Source organism: Leopardus geoffroyi, chromosome B3, assembly GCF_018350155.1.
Source record: "Leopardus geoffroyi isolate Oge1 chromosome B3, O.geoffroyi_Oge1_pat1.0, whole genome shotgun sequence".
Lineage (NCBI taxonomy): Eukaryota > Metazoa > Chordata > Mammalia > Carnivora > Felidae > Leopardus > Leopardus geoffroyi.
In genome coordinates this window covers 755971-775581 of record NC_059337.1, presented here as the reverse complement: position 1 = coordinate 775581, position 19611 = coordinate 755971, and the positions used below count along the sequence as shown (strand labels likewise).

Here is a 19611-nt window from a genome sequence, read left to right as displayed (position 1 = left end):
AACTGGGGGGCTGACCGGCCCCCCACAGCTGTCTCTCCCCCGAACTGGGGGGCTGACTGGCCCCCCACAGCTGTCTCTCCCCTGCCCTGGGGGGCTGACCAGCTCCCCCCAGGCCCCAGCTGTCTCTCCCCCACCCTGGGGGGCTGACCGCCCCCCACAGCTGTCTCTCCCCCGCCCTGGGGGGCTGACCGCCCCCCACAGCTGTCTCTCCCCCGCCCTGGGGAGACTCAAGGGCACACGTTGCTCTCTGCTCCCTGCCCTCACCTCTGCACTGCCCTCCTGGAAGCACAGGGCCGCCTCTCTGGAAAAGCCAGTGCTCCCCACCTTCCTGTTTCAGAAAGAAGGGGAACGGGAAGAATAACGAGGGTCAGGGCAGCGGAAGGAGGCGGACAGGCAGAGACTCCCGGCCCGTCCCTGCCAGGACCTGCTCTGGAGGGGGGGGGGGGCACACTTGGGCTGGCGCAGCACGCGGAAGGCAGGCCACCCTCCCGCCCCCAGCTCAGCCCGCCGGGACCCAGAGAGGCCGGGAGACTCGCCCCAGAGCCCCTAGAAGTGCAGGGCTGAGTGAGGGCCCGAAGCCAGGGCCCTGGGCTTCTCGGGGACGCCCATGACCGTGTCTGTGTGAGTCTGTGTAGCAGGCAGGGGGCCTGCCTTTCCCTCCTCTGCCCTGCCCTGCCCTGCTCCACCCGCTGGCACCGTGAGCCCCGGGTCCCTGCCGGGGGAGGACCCTGAGGGCAGGCACAGCCCGGGTCACAGGGTCAGCACTTGTCGGAAGAGCCGGCCTCGGAACCACGGTCACGGGGCTTCGCTGACAGGCAGACCGGTCCTGCTGCTGGACACCTGGCCTCTTAGCTGAACGGAAACCTCCACTCCCATGTCGCCGAACGGTTACCGGTCCGGGGCAGTACTGGGCGGGGCGCGGCCGGGGGCGACCCCAGTGCGCCTGCGGCCCAAAACGGGGTGCGTGGGGAAGGTAGCTAGCAGTCTTCACGCAACACAGGGAAACCGAGGCAGAGTGATGGGCCTGCCCTGCCGTAGACCAAGTTCAGGGACTGGACCCGGGCCCCTGAGGGACCTCACTGGTTCAGAGGGACCCGTCAGGAAATGGGAGGGACCAGCAGGTCCCTCTGAATGCTCCTCACCCCCTGGGTGACACTTGGGGCCAGAGCCTCAGCTCTGGGCAGATGCTGTGTCCCACCAACTTCCCAGGGCCACCGGGAGACCCAGCCGGTCCCAAATGAGAGCCCAGGACGTGAGGAGGGGCTGTGAGGCCTGGAGGCCCTACCCATCCCCCCGCCACCCCACACGTCTGCCGCCAGGGCAGCCGACCTCCCAGAGAGCACCCACGTCCCCAGTGCCCGTGCTGCCCGCACCCTCCTCACTGACCACCTGCCCCTGCCCTCAGGGCTGGGCTCGCCTCTCCGCTCTGAACTTCCGGAACCCCAGCAGTCAGCTTCCAGGGGCCCCGGGAAAGCCAGACAACCCACCCCGTCCAGGCTGGGACACGTCTGCGAGCTGAGGAGGTCATTCCTGGGGGCCCGGAGGTCTGTCCTGTGCAGAGCACAGAGCAGATACGTCCCACGCGTGTGTCACCCGCTTCCAGCCTGGCCCTGAGGCGTAGAGGCACGACCAGGATTGCTGGGAGACCCGCTTTCCACGTCCTGCCCCAGGTTTGCCCCAAGGCTGGCCGAACACCCTGGTGGGGCACAGAGGACACGGGGCTTGGAGCCTCATCCTGTCTCTGAGTCTCAGCCTCTCCATCCCTAACCCCCTCAGGACCTGTGTGAGGGTGAGGTCAGAGCACAAGGGGTCACCAGGCCCGGTGGACAGCGCCTCGCCTCAGACCCTGCTGCTGACCAGAGGGAAGGCGCAAGGGGCGCCCGTAGACCCACCGTGCCATGGAAGGGCACGCCCCTGCCCAGACCACGAGACGGGACGCTTGCACACGCACATACCTGTCCACAGCCCGTTTCGTCACACCGCCCCTTGGCCCGTGTCCATGCAAGTGCACCTGCTCGGGGGATTGGCCCGGGTGTCGGGGGTCCCGAGGGTGTCTCCCGAAACGCTTCGCCTCTGGGGGCCTGAGCCAAAGGACACACACAGCCAAGGAGTGGGAAAAGGAAGGGTTTTCCTCAGAACGAGGAGTGAGAACAGCAAGGGTGCGTCCCAACGTTGTGTGCCCCCCACGAAAATACTGGGAAGTTTTAGGCTGAGGGCACACGCACGTTCACGGGGTGGGGTTCGCCTGGGGCAGACTTGAGCACCGAATCGGGGCAAAGTTGTTGGGAGCCACCAGAGCCCAGGCCAGAGCTGAGTGACGTCCCAAGGCTGGCAGGGTCTGGCACCCTCGATTCTGCTCCTGGTGATCCTGGCGTGGGTGCTCCCGGGGCTTAAATCCTGCAAACACAAGTCAGGAACGTGCGTCAGGCCCATCCCTCCGTCCGAACGAGCACCGGGAGTTGTACCAGCGACTTATCCCCGAGACGACACTGTCCCCTGCCCGGCAGCGTCTATCTGTCCCTCCCTTCTCCTCCCTTGAAATCGTGACGTCCCAGGGTGTGTCCCGCCATCGCGGTGCCTCGCAGGTGGTTCTGGGAGGAGTGTCCCCAGAAGAGAGGTGCCGGGCGCCCCGGAGGCCGGGAGACCCCAGGCCTGGGAAGGCAGCCGGGCCCGCTCTGACCGTCTGCTTCTGTCCCCCGCCCGCCCAGGTCCCTGGAGCTCTTGTTTGCCAGCGGCCAGAATAGCAAGCTTCTGTACGGCGACCCCCCCAAGTCCCCGCGCGCCACGCGCAAGTTCTCCTCGCCGCCCCCCCTGTCCATCGCCAAGACGTCATCGCCCGGCCGCCGGCGGAAGCTGTCCCTGAACATCCCCATCATCACGGGTGGCAAGGCCCTGGACCTGGCCGCCCTCAGCTGCAACTCCAATGGCTACAGCAGCCTGTACTCGGCCGTGTCGCCCTTTAGCAAGGCCTCGCTGGACACCAGCAAGCTCTACGTGTCCAGCGGCTTCGCCAACAAGATTCCGGACGAAGGCGACACGGCCGCTGAGAAGCCTGAAGAGCCCTCGGCTCTCAGCAAGCAGAGTGAGTGGGCGTGCGGGCTCCCCCAGGGCGGGAGGGACTTGGGGGTCCCGGCCAGATGCTGGAGGCGGGCAGAGTCTGGGCAGGAGGAAGCCGGCAGACAGGTAGGCAGAGACCCCCAGGGCGTGGCTTCATCCTGCGTCTGTCTGTCTGAGGGCGGGTCCTGGATCCCGGACCTCCGTCAGGGCCCAGTAAGGAAGGGGTCACCGGACCCGGCTCCCGTCCCCTGGGGTCCACAGCGAGCTGAGGAACAGGACCCCACGCGGAGATGTGTGCACCTGATGTGTTGTGCTGGAGAGATATTCGAGGGGCACAGGGAGTGGGCTGGGGACGCCGTCTGGAGAGTCCGAGAAGGCTTTCTGGAAGGGCCACGATGTCTAGACTTTGATCAGGAGGAGGGGGCACGGTCTAGGCAAGGGGATGCAGTGGACAGGACTAAGCGAGGAAAAGCATTGTGTGCTCAGGAACAGCCTGAGCCCGGCACAGCTGGGACGCTGGGTGTGGGGGCAGCACAGAGACCAAGGGCACAGGCTGGCAGCCCCCTCCTCTTAGAGCCCTCCGGACCATTCTGGAAGGCATCTGTTTGGGTGGCTGGTCCGGTTCAGCTCAGCGCCCCCAGCGCTGTCTTGGTGAGCACGTTTGTGCCTGTCACATTTGGAAATTTAACATAAAACAGGCATGCACACGCACACCTCTGGGCCGGCCGGTCCCTAGGCCCTGAGGAAGGGGCCTTCGAGAAAGACTCTGAGGGTGGTCCGGATTCCTCTCCTGTGCATCAAGACGGGGGAGGCAGGGAGCGGCCCCAGCAGGGACACAGCTGGGGAGGGAAGCTCCCGGAAGGCTCTGTCACCAAGTGACATTTACTGTGATACATACAGTAAATGGCTGATGGGTGCGTCCGAAGGTCTGTAACCGAGGGACAGCCCGCTAGAAAGCCCCAGATGCCATCCTGTGGGGGCAGAGGACAGGGTGACCATCTGACATCAACCCTTAGTGAGTCCAGGCCTCTCGCATTTGGAAGCTTAACATAAAACAGTCCTGAAAGGTGATCTCATTCCTGACCAGTGACGGAGGGGCCCCAGAACCTAAGTGTGTACCAAAGTATGTGTGTGTGTGTGTGTGTGGACATTTCCTTAGGGTCTGTAGCTGACTCGGTGTCTCCAGGGCCTCCCCTCCCCTCCAAGGTCTCGCTCACTGCAGCTGGGGAGACCGAGGACCAGAGAGGCGAGGGTACTTACCGCGATGGCTGTTCCTCAGCTGGACTTTAATACACTTCATCCCTTTTCCCCAAAGTGTGTAATCCTGGAGCGTCCTGAGTCTTGGGAGACGAACTTTGTACCAAACCGGGACGCTTTGATAGTGACCAAAGGCATGGGACGACAGGGGCCAAGCAGGGCTTTCTGGGCAACGCAGGGCGGATGATGTCCCCAAGATGCTTCACACGCACACACGTGTGCTCACGCACATGCACACGCACGCACACGCACAAGGCTGGGACACGGCACCTCGATGCTCGGCGTGGTCCGTGACCAGCCACGGGGCATCCCCCTGGAGCATGTTAACGGGGCGACCCTCCGGGCCCACCCTGACCTCCGGGTCAGCACCGGCTCCGTCGTGAGGCCCCCGGGCGTGGGTGTCAGGGTCTGAGAAGCCCACTCGGAAGGCCATGGTGGAGACCCGCGACCCCGCTGGCGTAGGGAAAGGTCCTCGGCGGGTAAATGCAGACCTGCGCAGCTCCGCGTTGGTGCCTGGAGGCCCGAAGCTGATGGTGGACGACTGTGGGAGAAACGCGGCCTCGTCCCCCCTCTCCCCAGGCTCAGAAGTCTCCGTGAGGGAAGAGTCGGATAACGACGAGGACCAGAGTGAGGACGGGGACACGGAGGCGTCGCCGACCAAATCCCCAACGACGCCAAAGTCGGTCAAAAGCAAAAATCCCTCAGGTACAGTGGAGCATTCTGGAGCCACGGACGGCTTCCGGGGGACGAGCGGCCCAGGCGGGGAGGGGACGGCAGGTCACGCCGGGCACAGCGAGCGGGCCTCCTCTCCACGAGACACACGACCCGAGTGTCTGCCGCCGTGTCGCAGCCCCCGGGGCCACTGCAGGGCGGGGACACGGGCTGCTCCTCCCCGTCTGCATGGTCACCCTGACGCGGGCGGGCAGGAGGGGCCGGCACCAGTGCGATCACAGGGGACCCAGGTTCAGGTGTCGGCCGAGCCGCGGGCCGAGTCCTGTCGCGGTCGGGCAGCCTCGTGCAGCGAGGTCGTGCCCAGTTACCGGACGAGGGAGCAGAGTCCCCGCAGGTGTGACCGCCCCCGCCTGAGCCTCAAGGACCCACGATGCCAAGGGCCTCCCATCCCCATGAGGCACGGCCCATGAGGCACTCCCGCCTCACCTCCCCTCCCGCCTCCAGCCCTGCAATGGGGTGAGCCTGAGCCCCGAGCACCCCAACCGTCCGGGCCTCCCCCGAGTCTCGGAGCCACTGGGTCGTGGACGCCACGGCCCCAGCAGATTCGCCAGAGCGCACATCTCAGAAATAAGCTTTTTGAGTTTTCGAGATAAAGCACGTGCCCTGCAGGGCAGGAGCTCCGTGCTCTGTCCCGAAGACAGGGTGCCGTCCTGAGACCTGGAGGAGTTTCCAGAGTCACAATTGCTGCTGTCGTGGCTAAAACCTGAGTGCCGAGTTTCGCTGGCACACACGTAGCATCTCACCTAAAACCACGGACTTGCACGCGTTCTCTCCTCTACCCTTGACCGCTGTTTGAAGTAGGGACTGATGGCCTTATTGTCCGGAGACCACTGAGACCCAGAGAGGTTAAGCAGCTCACCGAGGCCCCACAGCTGGCAGGGCAAGGACTCAGAGCACGGGGCTCGCCACACCCCACCAGTGAGCCCGTCAGCATGAACGACTGATGTCAGACTTGGGACGGGTGACGCGTTCATCCCAAATAGCCTGCGAGGGTGAGAACGCTCACGACACAGTCCTCCAGCGGCCTGGGCCCTGCTGAGCCTAAGAGGTGACAGAGCAGCAGAGAGGAGGGCCGGGCAGCTGGCGGGGCCTTTCCCGCCCCAAGCCGGCCCTGAGGGGATGTCAGCAGCCGCACCCCCACCAGCACCTGCTCGGGGGCCGTGAAGGCAGCCCGCCCGTCCCGAGGCTGCTCCGGCTGGGGACCCTGGTTTTCTAACCGCCGAGAGCCGGACCGGCAAAGGCTGAGGACTGGCCTCCTTCCCTCCACAGAGTTCCCCCTCTTTTCCTACAACAACGGCGTGGTCATGACCTCGTGTCGGGAACTGGACAATAGCCGCAGTGCCCTGTCCGCGGCCTCTGCCTTTGCCATAGCAACGGCGGGAGCCAACGAGGGCGCCCCAAGCAAGGACAAGTACCGCAGGATGTCCCTGGCCAGCGCAGGTGCGTGGGGGCGGCTCTGGGGGCAGCAGCGGCCACCACGGCCCCGGGAGCTGTCCCCCTTTGCCTGTGCGTGGCTCGCCGCCCCGGGGCCTTGGCTGGTGCCGACCCTCCTGGCTCCCGGCTCGGAGGGCCCTGGCCCCGCCCATCTGGCCCCGCCCCCTGGGAGACTTGGCCCCAGTAAAGCCGATGCCCGTGGGAACCCGCCCCCCACCCTCACGGCACCGGTCCCGTGGCAGAGGTGGAGCCCGGCAGGGAGATCAGAGCTTCCGGCAGCCCGGGCAGAGGTGGGTGTGTGCCCTGTATCCACTGAGACTGCGTGGGCTCCAGTCTCGCTGGCCACAAACCCGGGCGGGTTGTTCGGTGTCTTCCTGCCCCTGCCCCCACGCCGTCCACCCACCAGCCACTGAGCGGCCCGGCTTAGCCACACGTGGCTGTTGAACCCAGACGAGAGCCAAGCTGTGCGTCTCGTCCTCACGTCTCCTCTGACCCTCCGCCACACCTGCCACCAGGGTTTCCCCCTGACCAGCGGAACGGAGACAAGGAGTTTGTGATCCGCAGAGCGGCCACCAACCGGGTCCTGAACGTGCTCCGCCACTGGGTCTCCAAACACTCTCAGGTGGGGGAGGGGGGCCCCGGCACTGGCCTCTGCGAGCAGCGGGGAGGGCAGCAAGGACACCAGGGGACGGGGACCTGGGTCGCCCCACTTCTGTCTGCAGCAGGGATACCAAGTGGGTCTGCACCCCAGGGTCCCGGCCCCGGGGTGCAGCCGCCAGGGAAAAGGGAGACGGGGCAGAAACACAGCTCGGGCTGGTCAGGGGCCACGGCAGGGCAGCGCTAGAGCAGTGGCCAGTGCCGTGGCCCGTCTCCCCCCACAGGACTTTGAGACCAACAATGAGCTCAGAGGCAAGGTGATCAGCTTCCTGGAGGAGGTCATGCACGACCCCGAGCTCCTGACCCAGGAGAGGAAGGCCGCGGCCAACATCATCAGGTAGGGCGGTTGCGGCCCCGGCCGAGCACCGCCTGCCCGCGGCCAGCGGGGGGTGGGGGGCTGGGCGGGGCCCTTCCCGGGCGCAGTGGCCTCCGTCCGGTGTGCAGGGGAGCATCCTTGGGCTGCCGGCGGGGAGGCACCCGGCTTCTGCATCCAGGCCCCCCGGGGTCCGTGTGTCCCTGCCCCCCTCTCCCGCCAGGCCCGGGATCCCCTTGTGGCAGGAGCCAGGCCGCTCTGCATCCACACCTGCCAAGGCCTGTCTGGTCTGAGCTCCCTTTTACGGCAGCCCCTGGGGGCACGGGGCTGTGAAGTCTTAGTCAAGGTCAAACGGAGTTTTGCCCTCGCCGCGCGCCCCACCCCACCCCCAAACCCCCCCCCCCCCAGCCTCTCCTGCTGGGCAGTCGGGAGTCAGGTAGCCTGTCTGAGCCGGCGAAGCCGGTGACTCGCTGTGGCCTTGGACGGACCCCTCCCTCGGCCTCGTTTCCTTTCTGTAAAATGGGTGAGCAGCACACGCTCCAAGGGCTGTGGTGAGGCAGGGGTGAGGTCACGCTATCACTTCTGCAGATCACCATGGGTGTCATGCTGCTCGTCTGGCTGACCTGGTCCGCCCCCAGCCCTGCCCGGGGGCCAGGGCTCAGGGCTCAGGGCCAGGTTCCTCCTCCCCACTTCCTGCCTTCTCTGCCTGAGGCCTCCATCTCTGATCCCCGCTTGCAGCCACTTGCCTGTGGCCGGAGTCTCCTGCCCTCCTCCTCCCACACCATCCGCCTCGCTTGCCCGGGGCCGTCGCTTCCCGGGGTTCGAAGTCCCGCGGTGCCTTTCAGGCTTCTCTCACCCTCAGCAGCCCCTGCCCCCGCATCCGCCCCTACACCTCGCCTGCACCCGTGTCACCCACACCCGCGCAGTCGGCCCCCGGGCTCTTGGTGTCTCTTCTGCGTGGGAGCGCGCTACGCCCCCGAGCCCGCCGACCAGAGCCCCCTCGGCCTCAGGTGCGGCGAGAAGACCTGGCCGGCGTCGGGCGGCCCTGCTGGGAATGGCCCGTGCACAGGCCACACGTTCTCTGTGCGATGGCCTCCCGGGCTCGAAGTTTACGTAAAATGCCTGCTGTGGGGCGGACATCCAGTCGGTCCGAGTCTGTCTGCCCACGGCCCGCGGGTCCCTGGCGTCATCCTCTGCCCCCGGCGGTCACAATGCCGTCGCGGTGGGAACAAAGCACTTAGGCCTGACTCATCCACCCTGGCTCCCCACCAGGGCCCGATGCCCACTCCGCCATCCCCGGCCGCCTCTGTCCCTCCGTCCGAAGGGCTCCGCAGCTCTCCTGCCCGCTCTGTCCTCGGGGCCTGGAGCTCCTTCCCCACATTCATCCTGTCATTCCACGGCTCTCCGCGAGAGCCTGGCCGCAGGCCCGCCCTGGGCCGGGGCCGGGGCCAGAGCTGCGGGGTGGACACATCAGACATCACCCCGCCCTCGGGCTCCTGGCCGGGGGTGGCCCGCAGCCTTCCCAACACCAGGACACCGGGGGCTGAGAGCACAGGGGCCTGGGGCTGATGGAGCCCAGGAGGGTCAGACAACGGAGTCCTGGAGGACAGGCCATCAGGGGAGGTGGTGACATGGGAACGGGCGGTGGGCTCACGGCACAGGAACCACAGAGCAGAGGCGGGGGCGGGTAAGGTGTGGGATCTAGGGGGCGCTCACCCCATGGGGATGGGGTGGGGCGCCCCAGAGGTGAGGGGGGTAGGGGCCGCACAGGGCTCACTGTGCTGTCTCACCCCCTAGGACTCTGACCCAGGACGACCCGGGTGACAACCAGGTCACACTGGAGGAGATCACACAGATGGTGAGCCGGGCCCCCTGATGGTGCCCAGTCCCGTCCTGTGCCGGCTCCCCAGGGCGGGCGTCCCAGAGCTCACAGGCAGATGACTCGGGGCAGCAGAGACCAGTTCTCAGAGTTCTGGGGGCCAGGAGCCCGCGAGGAAGGTGGCGGCTGGGGCCCGGGGGACGGTCCTTCCCGCCTCTTCCAGCTCCTGGTAGCCCCACGGTCCTCGACTTGTGGCCGTGAGTCTCTGATGTCTGCCTCCTCCCTGTCTTTCCTCCACACGACTGTCCCTGTGTCCACACTGCTCCCTCTTACAGATGCCAGTGCTGTTGGATCAGCCCCCCACCCCATGTCCTCATCTCACCCGGGCACATCTACCAAGACCTTGTGTCCAAATGAGGTCGCGTCCCAGAGGCCAGGGGTTAGCAGCACCTCTGTGTCGGAGGGAGGAAGTTCGGCCCGTGACGCTCCCTCCCCTCCTCTCTTCACCTCTGCCCCCACCCCAGCCCCTCAGCTCCTCCTCTGCTCACCTGTCCCTGGAGGGGGCAGGTCAGAGGTCAGGCAGTGGTCGGCGCGTGCTAGGCTGAGACGCGAGGTGCTCTTACCTACGGCAGCGAGTTCGCATCCTCACCGCGTTCACGACGAGGCGGCTGAGGGTGGGGGAGGTGACGGGCCTCGCCCGAGGTCACAGTGTCAGCTCAGGGGGGACTCCAAAGTGGGTGCTGGTTCACACACCTCACCGCCTCATCCCTGAGAGGCAGGTGCAACTCGCCCTGCCCGGAAACGGGGGAGCCCAGGGGAGCTCGGTGCTTCCCACAAGGAGTAGGGGGCTGACGGTGTTCCACGCCGTGGAGGGGAATGATGGTCTCGCGTGCTCCCAGGGCCTGGCCGGGCCCACTGCCTTCTCCGGGTCAGAGATGGGCCCCGTGTGCCCCCCCAGCCTGCCACCGTGAGCCACCCCAGAGTCCCGGGCCCCTGCCACAACGGTGGCCACGGAAGCTCAAGGCAGACTGGTTTTGACCCCCCCTCAGGTAGAGGCGGCCCCCCCCCCATGCTCCCTCACCTCTCAAACCGGCTGACTGACCTCCTGTGCCTTCTGCACTCAGTGTGGGGACTCAGGACTCGGGGCTCTGGGCCCACTGCTCCCCCCCCCTCCTGACTCCAGGCCCTGGGCATGGGTGAGGCCCCCCATGGGGGAGCACCTGCCTACGTCCTGCCCCCCGAGTGCACTCCGGCTGGTGCCCCCGGGCAGGGAAGTTGTTCATGTACAGTCACCAGATCGACCCTTGGGGCCAGGATGCTGGGTGGACCCTGGGAGACACTGGCTCCTTCCTGGCGCCTCTCTGCAGGGGCAAGACCGCACTCGTCCTGTTTCCCACCCGACCAGAATGTTTGCCTTCGGGAGCTGGAGAGCCCTTGTTCCCGGGGAGCAGCCTGCAGCTCTTGGGAACAGAGCACCGCTGAGCCGCCCTCAGCCCCGCCCTGACTTGTCCCCAGTGCCCTGAGAGCCTGTGGGGGCACAGCCTGTGTGGACGAGGCCCCTGTGGCCTCACCAGAGAGCCCAAGGACTTTTGCAGTGAAACTTTGACAGGCCCCGTGACAGGTGGAGGAAGGTGGAGGTCTGAGCTCTGGTTCAGGGTCCTCTTCTTTCCTAGGTGACCAAGAGGGAGCAGGGTCCACTTGCTGAGCAAATCTTCTGGCCAAGTCTCTCTGCCCCTGGGCCAACCCCCACAGGCCTCTCCCCAGCCGAGGCCAGCCACTGGCCCTCAGCCCTGACGGATCAGCTATCCTGGGCCCTCGGAAGTGGGCTGGGCTGCCCACCTGCCTGCCGGGGGCTCCCCCCCATGAGGGTCCTTACCCCAAAACACCCCACCCTGGGTGGCATCTACGGCTGCTGTCCCCGAGTCCCCACCGCCTTCCTGAGGACTTGTCATCCCTGATGGCTTCATGTCCCCACACTCCTGCACCCAGGCTTCTGGCCTGGGGTGACTGTGCCAGGGGGACGCGTGGCTACCCCAGCACGCACACATGCACACACACACACACACACGTGCACACGTGCAGACAAGAGAGTGAGTTCCTCTGCCTCCCTGCATTATTCTGTCTCTGCCTGGTCCTGTGTCTCTGGTCCTGTCCCTGTGTCTGGCAAGGACCTGGCAGTATGACCCTCAGTGACGCTGCTCAGGGAGTGGGAAAGAGGGAGGGAGGGAGACCGTCTCGCAGGGATGGCTTCCCCTCTTGAAACGGGATGGACCCCATGCCCTTGTGATGAGTGCAGCTCTGGGGGGCTCAGCCCAGCCCCGGGGGCCCCTGGGGAGAGTAGCTGGCCCCTTCGTCCCACGCGGCCTAGTTGGAGGTCGGGGTGATCCTTGTTGCTGGTTCTTCTGCCAGTGGACACAGGCCCCTCCCAAGGCCAGCAGACTCCCTCCCCTCCCTTCCACGGCCACTGCGCCCCCGGAGCCAGCAGACCGTCCATGAGGCCTCCCCATGTCCACCTCTTATCACATCCCTGCCACGGGGTCCTTGGACCCCTCGCAAGTGTTTCCCGCGGCCAAAGGGCCCAGGTGGTGGCACCTGTAAGGGTAGTGTCCACGGAAGCCCCCAGAGACATGAGAACCCCAAGACAAAGGCCAGACAGCCACCTTCTGGGCCCAGGACAGGAACACTGCCCCAGGAGGCTGTCACACCTGTGAGCCCACACCTGCTGATGAGTTTTCAAAGGACAGGTTACAGAAGCGGGTATGGGTCCAGACAGAATCTGAAGGAGGAGACGGGTCGCTGGGAGGTCACAGGCCCCAGGCCCAGCCAGTGACCCAGTCGTGATCCTCAGGAGCCTCTCTCGTCTCGTTCATGCTCTGGGGCAAGGTGGACCCGTTGCAGGGGAAGCGGTGACTCAGGAGCACGGGTGCACACTCGGGGCACCGCGAGGTCCCGGCTCCCTTTGCCCTTTCCTCCTCTCCCTCCCTGCACACACCAGCCACCCGCTCACCAGGGGTCACAGCGGGGAAGTGGCCAGAAATCGGGAAGGGCCTGACTCAGGACTTGCTCCCTCAGGCAGAAGGCGTGAAGGCAGAGCCCTTTGAAAACCACTCAGCCCTGGAGATCGCCGAGCAGCTGACCTTGCTGGACCACCTCGTCTTCAAGAAGATCCCTTACGAGTGAGTGGGTGCGGGCGCGGGCCCTCCCTCCTCCTCCCTGGGAGTCGGCTTTGGCTGTGCCCCGGGAACACGTGCAGGAGGCTCCCAGAGCCACGTGAGTTCTCCGCAGGAGGAACAGAAATGTGTAAATGCGCGTGTCGGCACGCACGAGGGAGGGTCCTCTTTGCCGGCCCCAAGGGCCCACCTTACTGTGAGCTGCACGCGCACACACGTGCGTGCTTTTCCAGAAGCATCTCCAACTCCGCATTCCTACTCTGCAGGTCTGGGAAAGGAGTGTGTGTGTGCTCCCCCCCCCGGGAGCAGAGCGTGGGGACAGCCCCGTGGTCTGGTGCACCTGCCCTGGTTTTCAGTTTTCACGTTTATGTCTGAGCTGGGGGCAGACCTCCTTGTGAGTCACTGTTGCCGTGAGTTCCTGCCAAGGGCCTGAGAAGAGCTTCCCGAGATTGGTGTCTCTGGGTCTGAGGCTTCTGGTCCCGCTTTCCAGAAAGGCGGCCCCGCCTGAAACTCCCCAAGGCCCTCGCTCGCGAGCATGGAGGGTGGAAACCCGCCTCTTCCCCCAGAAGCGAAGCAGGTGTCGCTGCCGACAGGCTCCCTGTGGGAGGAGAAGCAGATTTCTGAAACACGGCTCACTCCCCTCCTGCCCGCGGCGCCCTGCCCGGGTCCCCCACGGTCACAGCCAAACCCAGAGCTTCCCTGGGAGGCTCGGGCCGTGTTGGGGGGGCCCGTGAGGTCGCCGTACTGGAACACACAGCCGGCTCGGCCTGCGGGCCCCTCTGTCCTTCCACTTGGCCCGTGTTGCATCTCTGTCCTTGTCCTGCAGACAGCCTCTGCACAGGCACGCGGAGATACGAGTTCTCCATCACAAGCAGGGTGCAGAGCAGACTCAGCCGTGACCGCGCACTCACTCCCACTTGTCTCCTCGTGTCGGCCTCACGACAGCCCCGGGAACAAAATAGTCACTGATCCCATTTCACAGACGAGGGAACTGAGGTCGCGAGCCCAGGGTCCTGTCCTCTCCGGGGCTCTACAGAAAGTTACTGCCTGAGAAATTAGAGCCTCCAAAGGCAGAGAAAGCAACGCCATCATCCGTGCAAACCTCACCCGCCCGGTGTCCTTCCTTCCCGCAGGGAGTTCTTCGGACAAGGCTGGATGAAGCTGGAGAAGAATGAGCGGACCCCTTATATCATGAAAACCACGAAGCATTTCAACGACGTGAGTACGGTGCGGGGGGGGGGGGGGCGGGGCGGTGCCCTTCTGTCCCGGGTTTTCCTTCCGCAGGCCCCTCAGGGTGCCAGGTGGAGGACAGGTTCCCCGCGAGGCTAGCGCCTGACCGTCTGCGGTTTGTGTGCGCCGTGACCTCACGAGCCCTAAAGGATGGGGGCTGTTACCCCCACGTTGGTCTAAGGAAAGCCGGGCTCTCAGGGCCCTTGCCCTGGGGGCTCCTGATTCATGTCCGGGAGGCAAGGAAAAGTCCTCCCCCGGCACGAAGCCCGGCCCCAGCCCCTGAACCACAGGCCCTCGCGCCCAGCCTGGAAAGAGCCCCGAGGGCACCTGCGCTGGCCTCTAAGTTCCCCTGAGCTGAGTCATCCCCCCCAAGGGAAGGCCCTTGAGGAAGGAGCTGCACACGATTCCACTTGTCCTGACCTCCTGGCCAGGCTCCCTGGTCAACACCCACATCGGGGAGGGTCTGCGGCAGCGGGAGGAAAAGAGAGACACGGCCACACTGCAGCTTGGGGTCAGGACCCCCGTAGGGCACCCAGCAACAGACAGAACCCAGGCCACACGTCCAGCTAGAGACAGTGCGCGAAGCAGGTGGGCAGGTCCCGGGAACGCGCGGCAGCCCCGGGTCCCTCCCCCTCCCCCCGACTCCCGTGTGCGCCCAGGACTGAAGTGAGCCAAGGGCGGGGCATGAAACCAGTGTATGCTGCCCGTGTGCGGCATGCCAGGCACTGTGCCCAGGGCTTTGCAAGCATGGTCTCGTTTACCCCTGTTATTTCCACTTTGTAAATGGGGAAACTGAGGCCCAAGGGGGGTCAGTTTCATCCCCAACATCACACGGCAAGACAGCCTGCCTCCGAGGGCCGCCCTCATCACCACCTGGCGTCTGGCCATCTCTCTTAGAATTCGCCCTGTCCCTCAGACACAGAACGTGCACCTCCACGGTGGTGACCATCACGGCCCGTGGCTATTTCTAGATCTCTCCCTGGCTGGGTCTGCAGCTTCCCACGCCGTTGTCTTACTAAGCGGCACTGACCAGGCTCTCCGGGATCAGGGCGAGGGCAGAGTGTGGGGGGCACCCCTGCTGCCCACGGCCCCCGTGCGGCAGACTTGAGTGCAAACATCGGTGGTGAATCTTGGTGTTGGTTCCGAAGAGAAAGCTTCTCATCTTTCCCCGTCGAGGATAATGTTTGTTTCTTTATCAAGTTAAAGAAATTCTTTTCTCTTCTTGTTTGCTGACGGTATTTGCCACAGATCAGTACTGAATGTTATCAAAATTGTGCGCATCTATTGAGATGGTCACGGCTTACCTCCTTTAAGCTGTTGTGGTGAACGACGGTTACAGATTTTTCTCTAATGTTCACCCTTCCTTTCGTTCCGGGGACAGACCTAACCTGGTCGTGGCACGGCAGACAGGTGGATGTGTGATTTTCCTTCTCGTATCATCTGCATTTGCTTTGGGTATCAAGGTTATACTGGCTTCATAGAGTACGTTGTAAGATACTCCCTTTTTTTTTCTATTTTCTGGAAGGTTTCACAGAGATATTCCTTTAAAAAATTAGTATAACTTGGGGCACCTGGGCAGCTCAGTTGGTTAAGCGTCTGACTTCAGCTCAGGTCATGATCTCGTGGTTCGTGGGTTCGAGATGCACGTCGGTCTCTGTGCTGACAGCTCGGAGCCTGGACCCTGCTTCGGATTCTGTGTCTCCCTCTCTCTCTGCCCCTCCCCCGCTCTCTCTTTCTATCTCTATCCCTCTCTCTCTTTCTCTTTCTCTCTCAAAATTAGTAAATTTTAAAATCGTTTTCAAGAGTTACAACATATGTACTATTTCATGTTTTCGTTCCTCCCTAATTCTCTTCAGTGGTTTTCCATTCTTAAATAGTTTTACAAGCCATCCTTTGGACATACATCCTTCAAAAATTATATTTGAGAAGATTTCTTGGCAGTAAAGGCCTACAGTTTTCATTCACCTGCACATGTCCTTTTCTTAATTGTTTATAACAAGTAGTCTTCTTTTTTACTTTCTTTTAATAATTATAAATTCATAGGAAGTTTCAGAGAAGAGCACAGGGTGAGCCAGCTGCCCCAGCCCCGTGTGTTTCTTGCTCCCTGACTCCCCAGGTCCCGCCCACATCTGATTTGTACACGTGTGTGTGTGTGTGAGTGTGTGTGTGTGTGTGTGTGTGTTCACTGAGGGCAGGGGGACCTCTGCCACTTTCTATGTGAGCCCAGTGATGACACAAGGTGTGGGTCCCCTCCAAGCCCCAGCCATGTGGGGGAGACGGTCTCGGAGCTGGGCTCCTCCTCATTCTTCCAGGCGAACCGTGGGATCACTTTGTCAGGCCCTCAAGAGAGCTCTCGTTGTGTGTTTTATCGGGTCACGTTGAAGTCACGTATCAGTTTAGAAAAATGGCTTATTTACATTCTCCTTTGGGAATTGGATCTTGTTCTTCGTAATCCAAACCTTTTATAACCTTTGGTCAATTGTTTTCATGCGGCGTCTTCGGAAATCCTCAGATATTTAAGTTCTTAGGTAGTTTACACATTCCCATTGGAATTTTGAGAATACTTTCCATGGTGTTTTCTAGTTGGTATTGCCAGTGTATAGGAAAACTCGTTATTACGTGTCGAGTGTTTAACCAGCCACCCTCATGAGCTCTGGTAATTGTCCTGGTAGTTTTCCAGTGTATCCTTTTGGGATTTTCAAATGGGCAGTCATATGATCTGCAAGCAATGGTGATTCATCATCTCTGCAATACTTAGCCTCTTATTTTTTCTTGTCTCATTGCATGGGCTTAAAGATCAGTAACTTGATTGCTTCAGAGATCATCCGCAACGAGGACATCAACGCGAGAGTGAGCGCCATCGAGAAGTGGGTGGCCGTGGCCGACATATGCCGCTGTCTGCACAACTACAACGCCGTCCTGGAGATCACCTCGTCCATGAACCGCAGCGCAATATTCCGGCTGAAAAAGACGTGGCTCAAAGTCTCCAAGCAGGTGCGGCGGGAAGCCGGCGCCATCGCCTGCCTGGGGCCGGGCTGGGGCCGGGGCGCCAGAGTGCTGGCCTCCGGACATCCGGAGGCGGGCAGAGGACGGGGTGGAGGCCAGCGCTTCCTTGTAAGCCCTCTTCCGGGAGAACCGCTTCTCCTGTATCACCTGAGACCAGGTATCAGGCCCGCCTATGTGGTGCTGGGACCCATGAGACTTTAATTCCCACTTGAGAATTAATACTCCAAAGACAAAGGTGGAAGAGTGATTACTGGTCCCGATACTCTTGTCCTTGGGTTGGGACAGAAGGGTGGGTGCCACTCTGGATCTGCAGGGTCGCCGGGACGGGGCCGGACGAACTTGTAGATCCCTTCCCAGGTCTCTGATTCTCTGGCCCTTCTGGCCGCCAGGGAGTCCGCTGGTCCCTGTTACCCATGGGTAGTTGGTGACCTTAAATGGGGGCTTGATCTTCATTCACTCAGAACATGATTCTTCCCTGGGAATGAAGTTCCCTACCCTGAGGTCACGAGGAGGTCACCGAGGCCCTAAGAGGAGGGTCAGTGGGGCACTTGGGCCACCTCCTTGGTGCACGTGGTGTATGCCCGGACCCCAGCCGGCACGTGTGCAGGAGGCTGGATGGGTGCCACCGAGGGCAGGGTAGGCCTCTAAAGATACCAGTGACTTGGCCACAGAGCCTGGTCCTACGACTGGGTGGGCTGTGTGGGGCCCAGGTCTCCAGGGCGCCTGTCTCCTCTGGATTTACATACGGTGCCCGCCTCGCTGTTCTCTTTGTTGCCTGCCCCCTTACCATCCTATGCCAACAGAAGGTCATGATTCCGCCCCCACGAGCAGGCATCGGGTCCATACATCCCTCCTCCCTAGAAAAGCAGCCAAACTCAGGAAGCCCTGGGATGCTGCCCTCCCTGCAGTGCGGTCACTCTGGCCCCAGATGACGGCGTGACTGCAGGGTGCCTCCTGGCCCCCCCCCCCCCCACCGTGACGCCAGGCCTCTCGCCTCCTAACACACAGAGATGCCAGGGCTGGGACAGGGGCAGCGGAAGGTGCCAGCTTGCTAGTGGGCTCCTAGAAAGAACAGAGCCTGGACGCACAGGGACTGAGGCCACAGGCACATCTGGCCGCTCATGGCCACAGTGCTGTGAATTCCTGAGCGGGCCGCTGCAGAACCCCCAACTCATCCGAGCCGACTCGGCCTGTCAGGGAGCAGACGGGTCTGTCGGCGGGTCTGATGGCCATTCCAGGCCCGTGTCTTTCTTCTGCCCTGGGGCTGTCAGAACGGTGCTGTCTTCTCCGGAGGCTCCCACCACAGTGGGGGCTCCGTAACTCTTGGCCTCATTCCTCAGCATCACCCTTATTGTAGAGTTGGGAGGGAACCGCCTTAACCATCCCGAAGTCTCCCGCTCTCTCAAGAGGGTGCGCAGGGAGGGCAGTTAGAGATCAAGACTAACGGCCAGGCCTGCGTTCTCGGATGTCATTCAGGACCCGGGCATCGGCGATGCCTCCGAAAGCACATCGGGCCCACACGCCCTGTGGCGGCCTCGCCCAGCCCTCAGCTTGCACGTCTGTGCGGCGCCTGGCCCGCACCGGCCCGGGAAGGATTGCTGCGTCTCTGCAGGTATCCCGTGGATACTTGTGACCACCCCCCCCCCGGCCCCTGGAACGGCCACGTGTCTTAGAGGCGTGAGGTGCAGCCCCAACAGATAGTTGTTGTCATTTGCTCGAATGTGCCCGAAGCAGAAAAGCATTCTGTCCAGTCCAGGCCAGCCCTTGGCTGGAGCCGAGCAGTCAGGCTCAGTCAGGGACTTCTGGTTCCGTTTCCCTGTTCTCCCCTTCCCTCCCCCAGCCTCTCTGAAAGGGTGTCCCCCTCCGGGAGAGGACGGATGGCACCCCTCCACGGGGCGGCGCAGGTGACCGCCGGATCTGCGTGTCTCCTCTCTGGAGGACAGTTGAGTCTCAGTAGGGACAGAAATCTCTCCTCGGCTGCCAGTACTCTGGGGCTCCTCTGGGAGGGAGCAGCCTTGGCCGTCAGGAAGCATTCTGTTTGGTGAAGAGGGAAGATGGGATCTTCCTTCAGGAGGTTCTGTGACCACCTTCCTTCTCAACACAACAAGGCTGGCCCCTTGCTCAGTCTCTGGTTTCAGTGACATGTTCCAAGGGCTCCCTTGTTTCCACCCTCCCGGCAGAGATGCCCAGAATCCCAGGGGCCTGGGTCCCATTGAGCACCAAAGGACGGAAACTCCTGGCCCGGCCGCTTCAAGCTGGAACTCACTTTGTAAGCGGCGGCGGCGGGAATATCCAGGGGCCTCCCAGGCTGCAAAGCTCCTTCCTGGACAGAAGGACACCCCAGAGGAGCACAGATGTGGAAGGAGTCTAAGCGTGCCCATCTCAGAGCCACAGATCGGTCCCAAGTGTCTACCCAGCCCCCCGCACACATCAGAATACCCCCCATGTATCCTCAGGACTGCTAGCCGGAGCTAAGTGGCCAGCGGGGCCTACCCTCCCATTTTCCAGATGTGAAAGTGGAGGCCAGCCATGGAACAGGAGTGGTGTGTGTGGGCTTGCGGAGGGTGTGTGCAGAGCTGCTGAGGCCCCGGGGCCAGGACACTGGGCCCCCACATCTGGTCTCCGGCTGCCTCGGGGCCATTCCTCTGCAGGCGAGTGGGGAGGAGGAGGGGGCGGGCCCAGCTCTGGAGAGAGAAGTCTAGAAAGTACAGGAGAAGCGGAGGCCCGGGGCCGCGGTTGGTGTCGGCACCAGGCTGCGGGCCGGTACCTGAGGGCGGCTGCGTCAGGGGCACAGAATCACGGCCCGTGGCCGTGTCTCTGCCACCAGGTCCACACGCATTTCTGCTTTGAGCGGGGCCGGTCGGGACCAGGTGATGGCTCCCCATCCAGGAGGAAGCAGACTGGATGGGCCCCTCGAGGACCGCACCCCGGCCTCT

The 19611-nt window shown here is 63.2% G+C and overlaps 1 protein-coding gene across 2 annotated transcripts in view; it reads left to right on the top strand.

Moving 5' to 3' along the window:
* Nucleotides 1-19611, top strand: part of RASGRF1 (Ras protein specific guanine nucleotide releasing factor 1) — a 100829-nt gene that overhangs the window by 71575 nt on the left and 9643 nt on the right. For both annotated transcript variants that reach the window (XM_045448552.1, XM_045448551.1), the window contains exons 15-23: nucleotides 2709-3082; nucleotides 4894-5019; nucleotides 6316-6486; nucleotides 6996-7102; nucleotides 7362-7474; nucleotides 9248-9308; nucleotides 12342-12445; nucleotides 13573-13657; nucleotides 16466-16663. In XM_045448552.1, coding sequence (XP_045304508.1) covers nucleotides 2709-3082; nucleotides 4894-5019; nucleotides 6316-6486; nucleotides 6996-7102; nucleotides 7362-7474; nucleotides 9248-9308; nucleotides 12342-12445; nucleotides 13573-13657; nucleotides 16466-16663 — 1339 coding nt within the window. The remainder of the gene's footprint in view (nucleotides 1-2708; nucleotides 3083-4893; nucleotides 5020-6315; nucleotides 6487-6995; nucleotides 7103-7361; nucleotides 7475-9247; nucleotides 9309-12341; nucleotides 12446-13572; nucleotides 13658-16465; nucleotides 16664-19611) is intronic.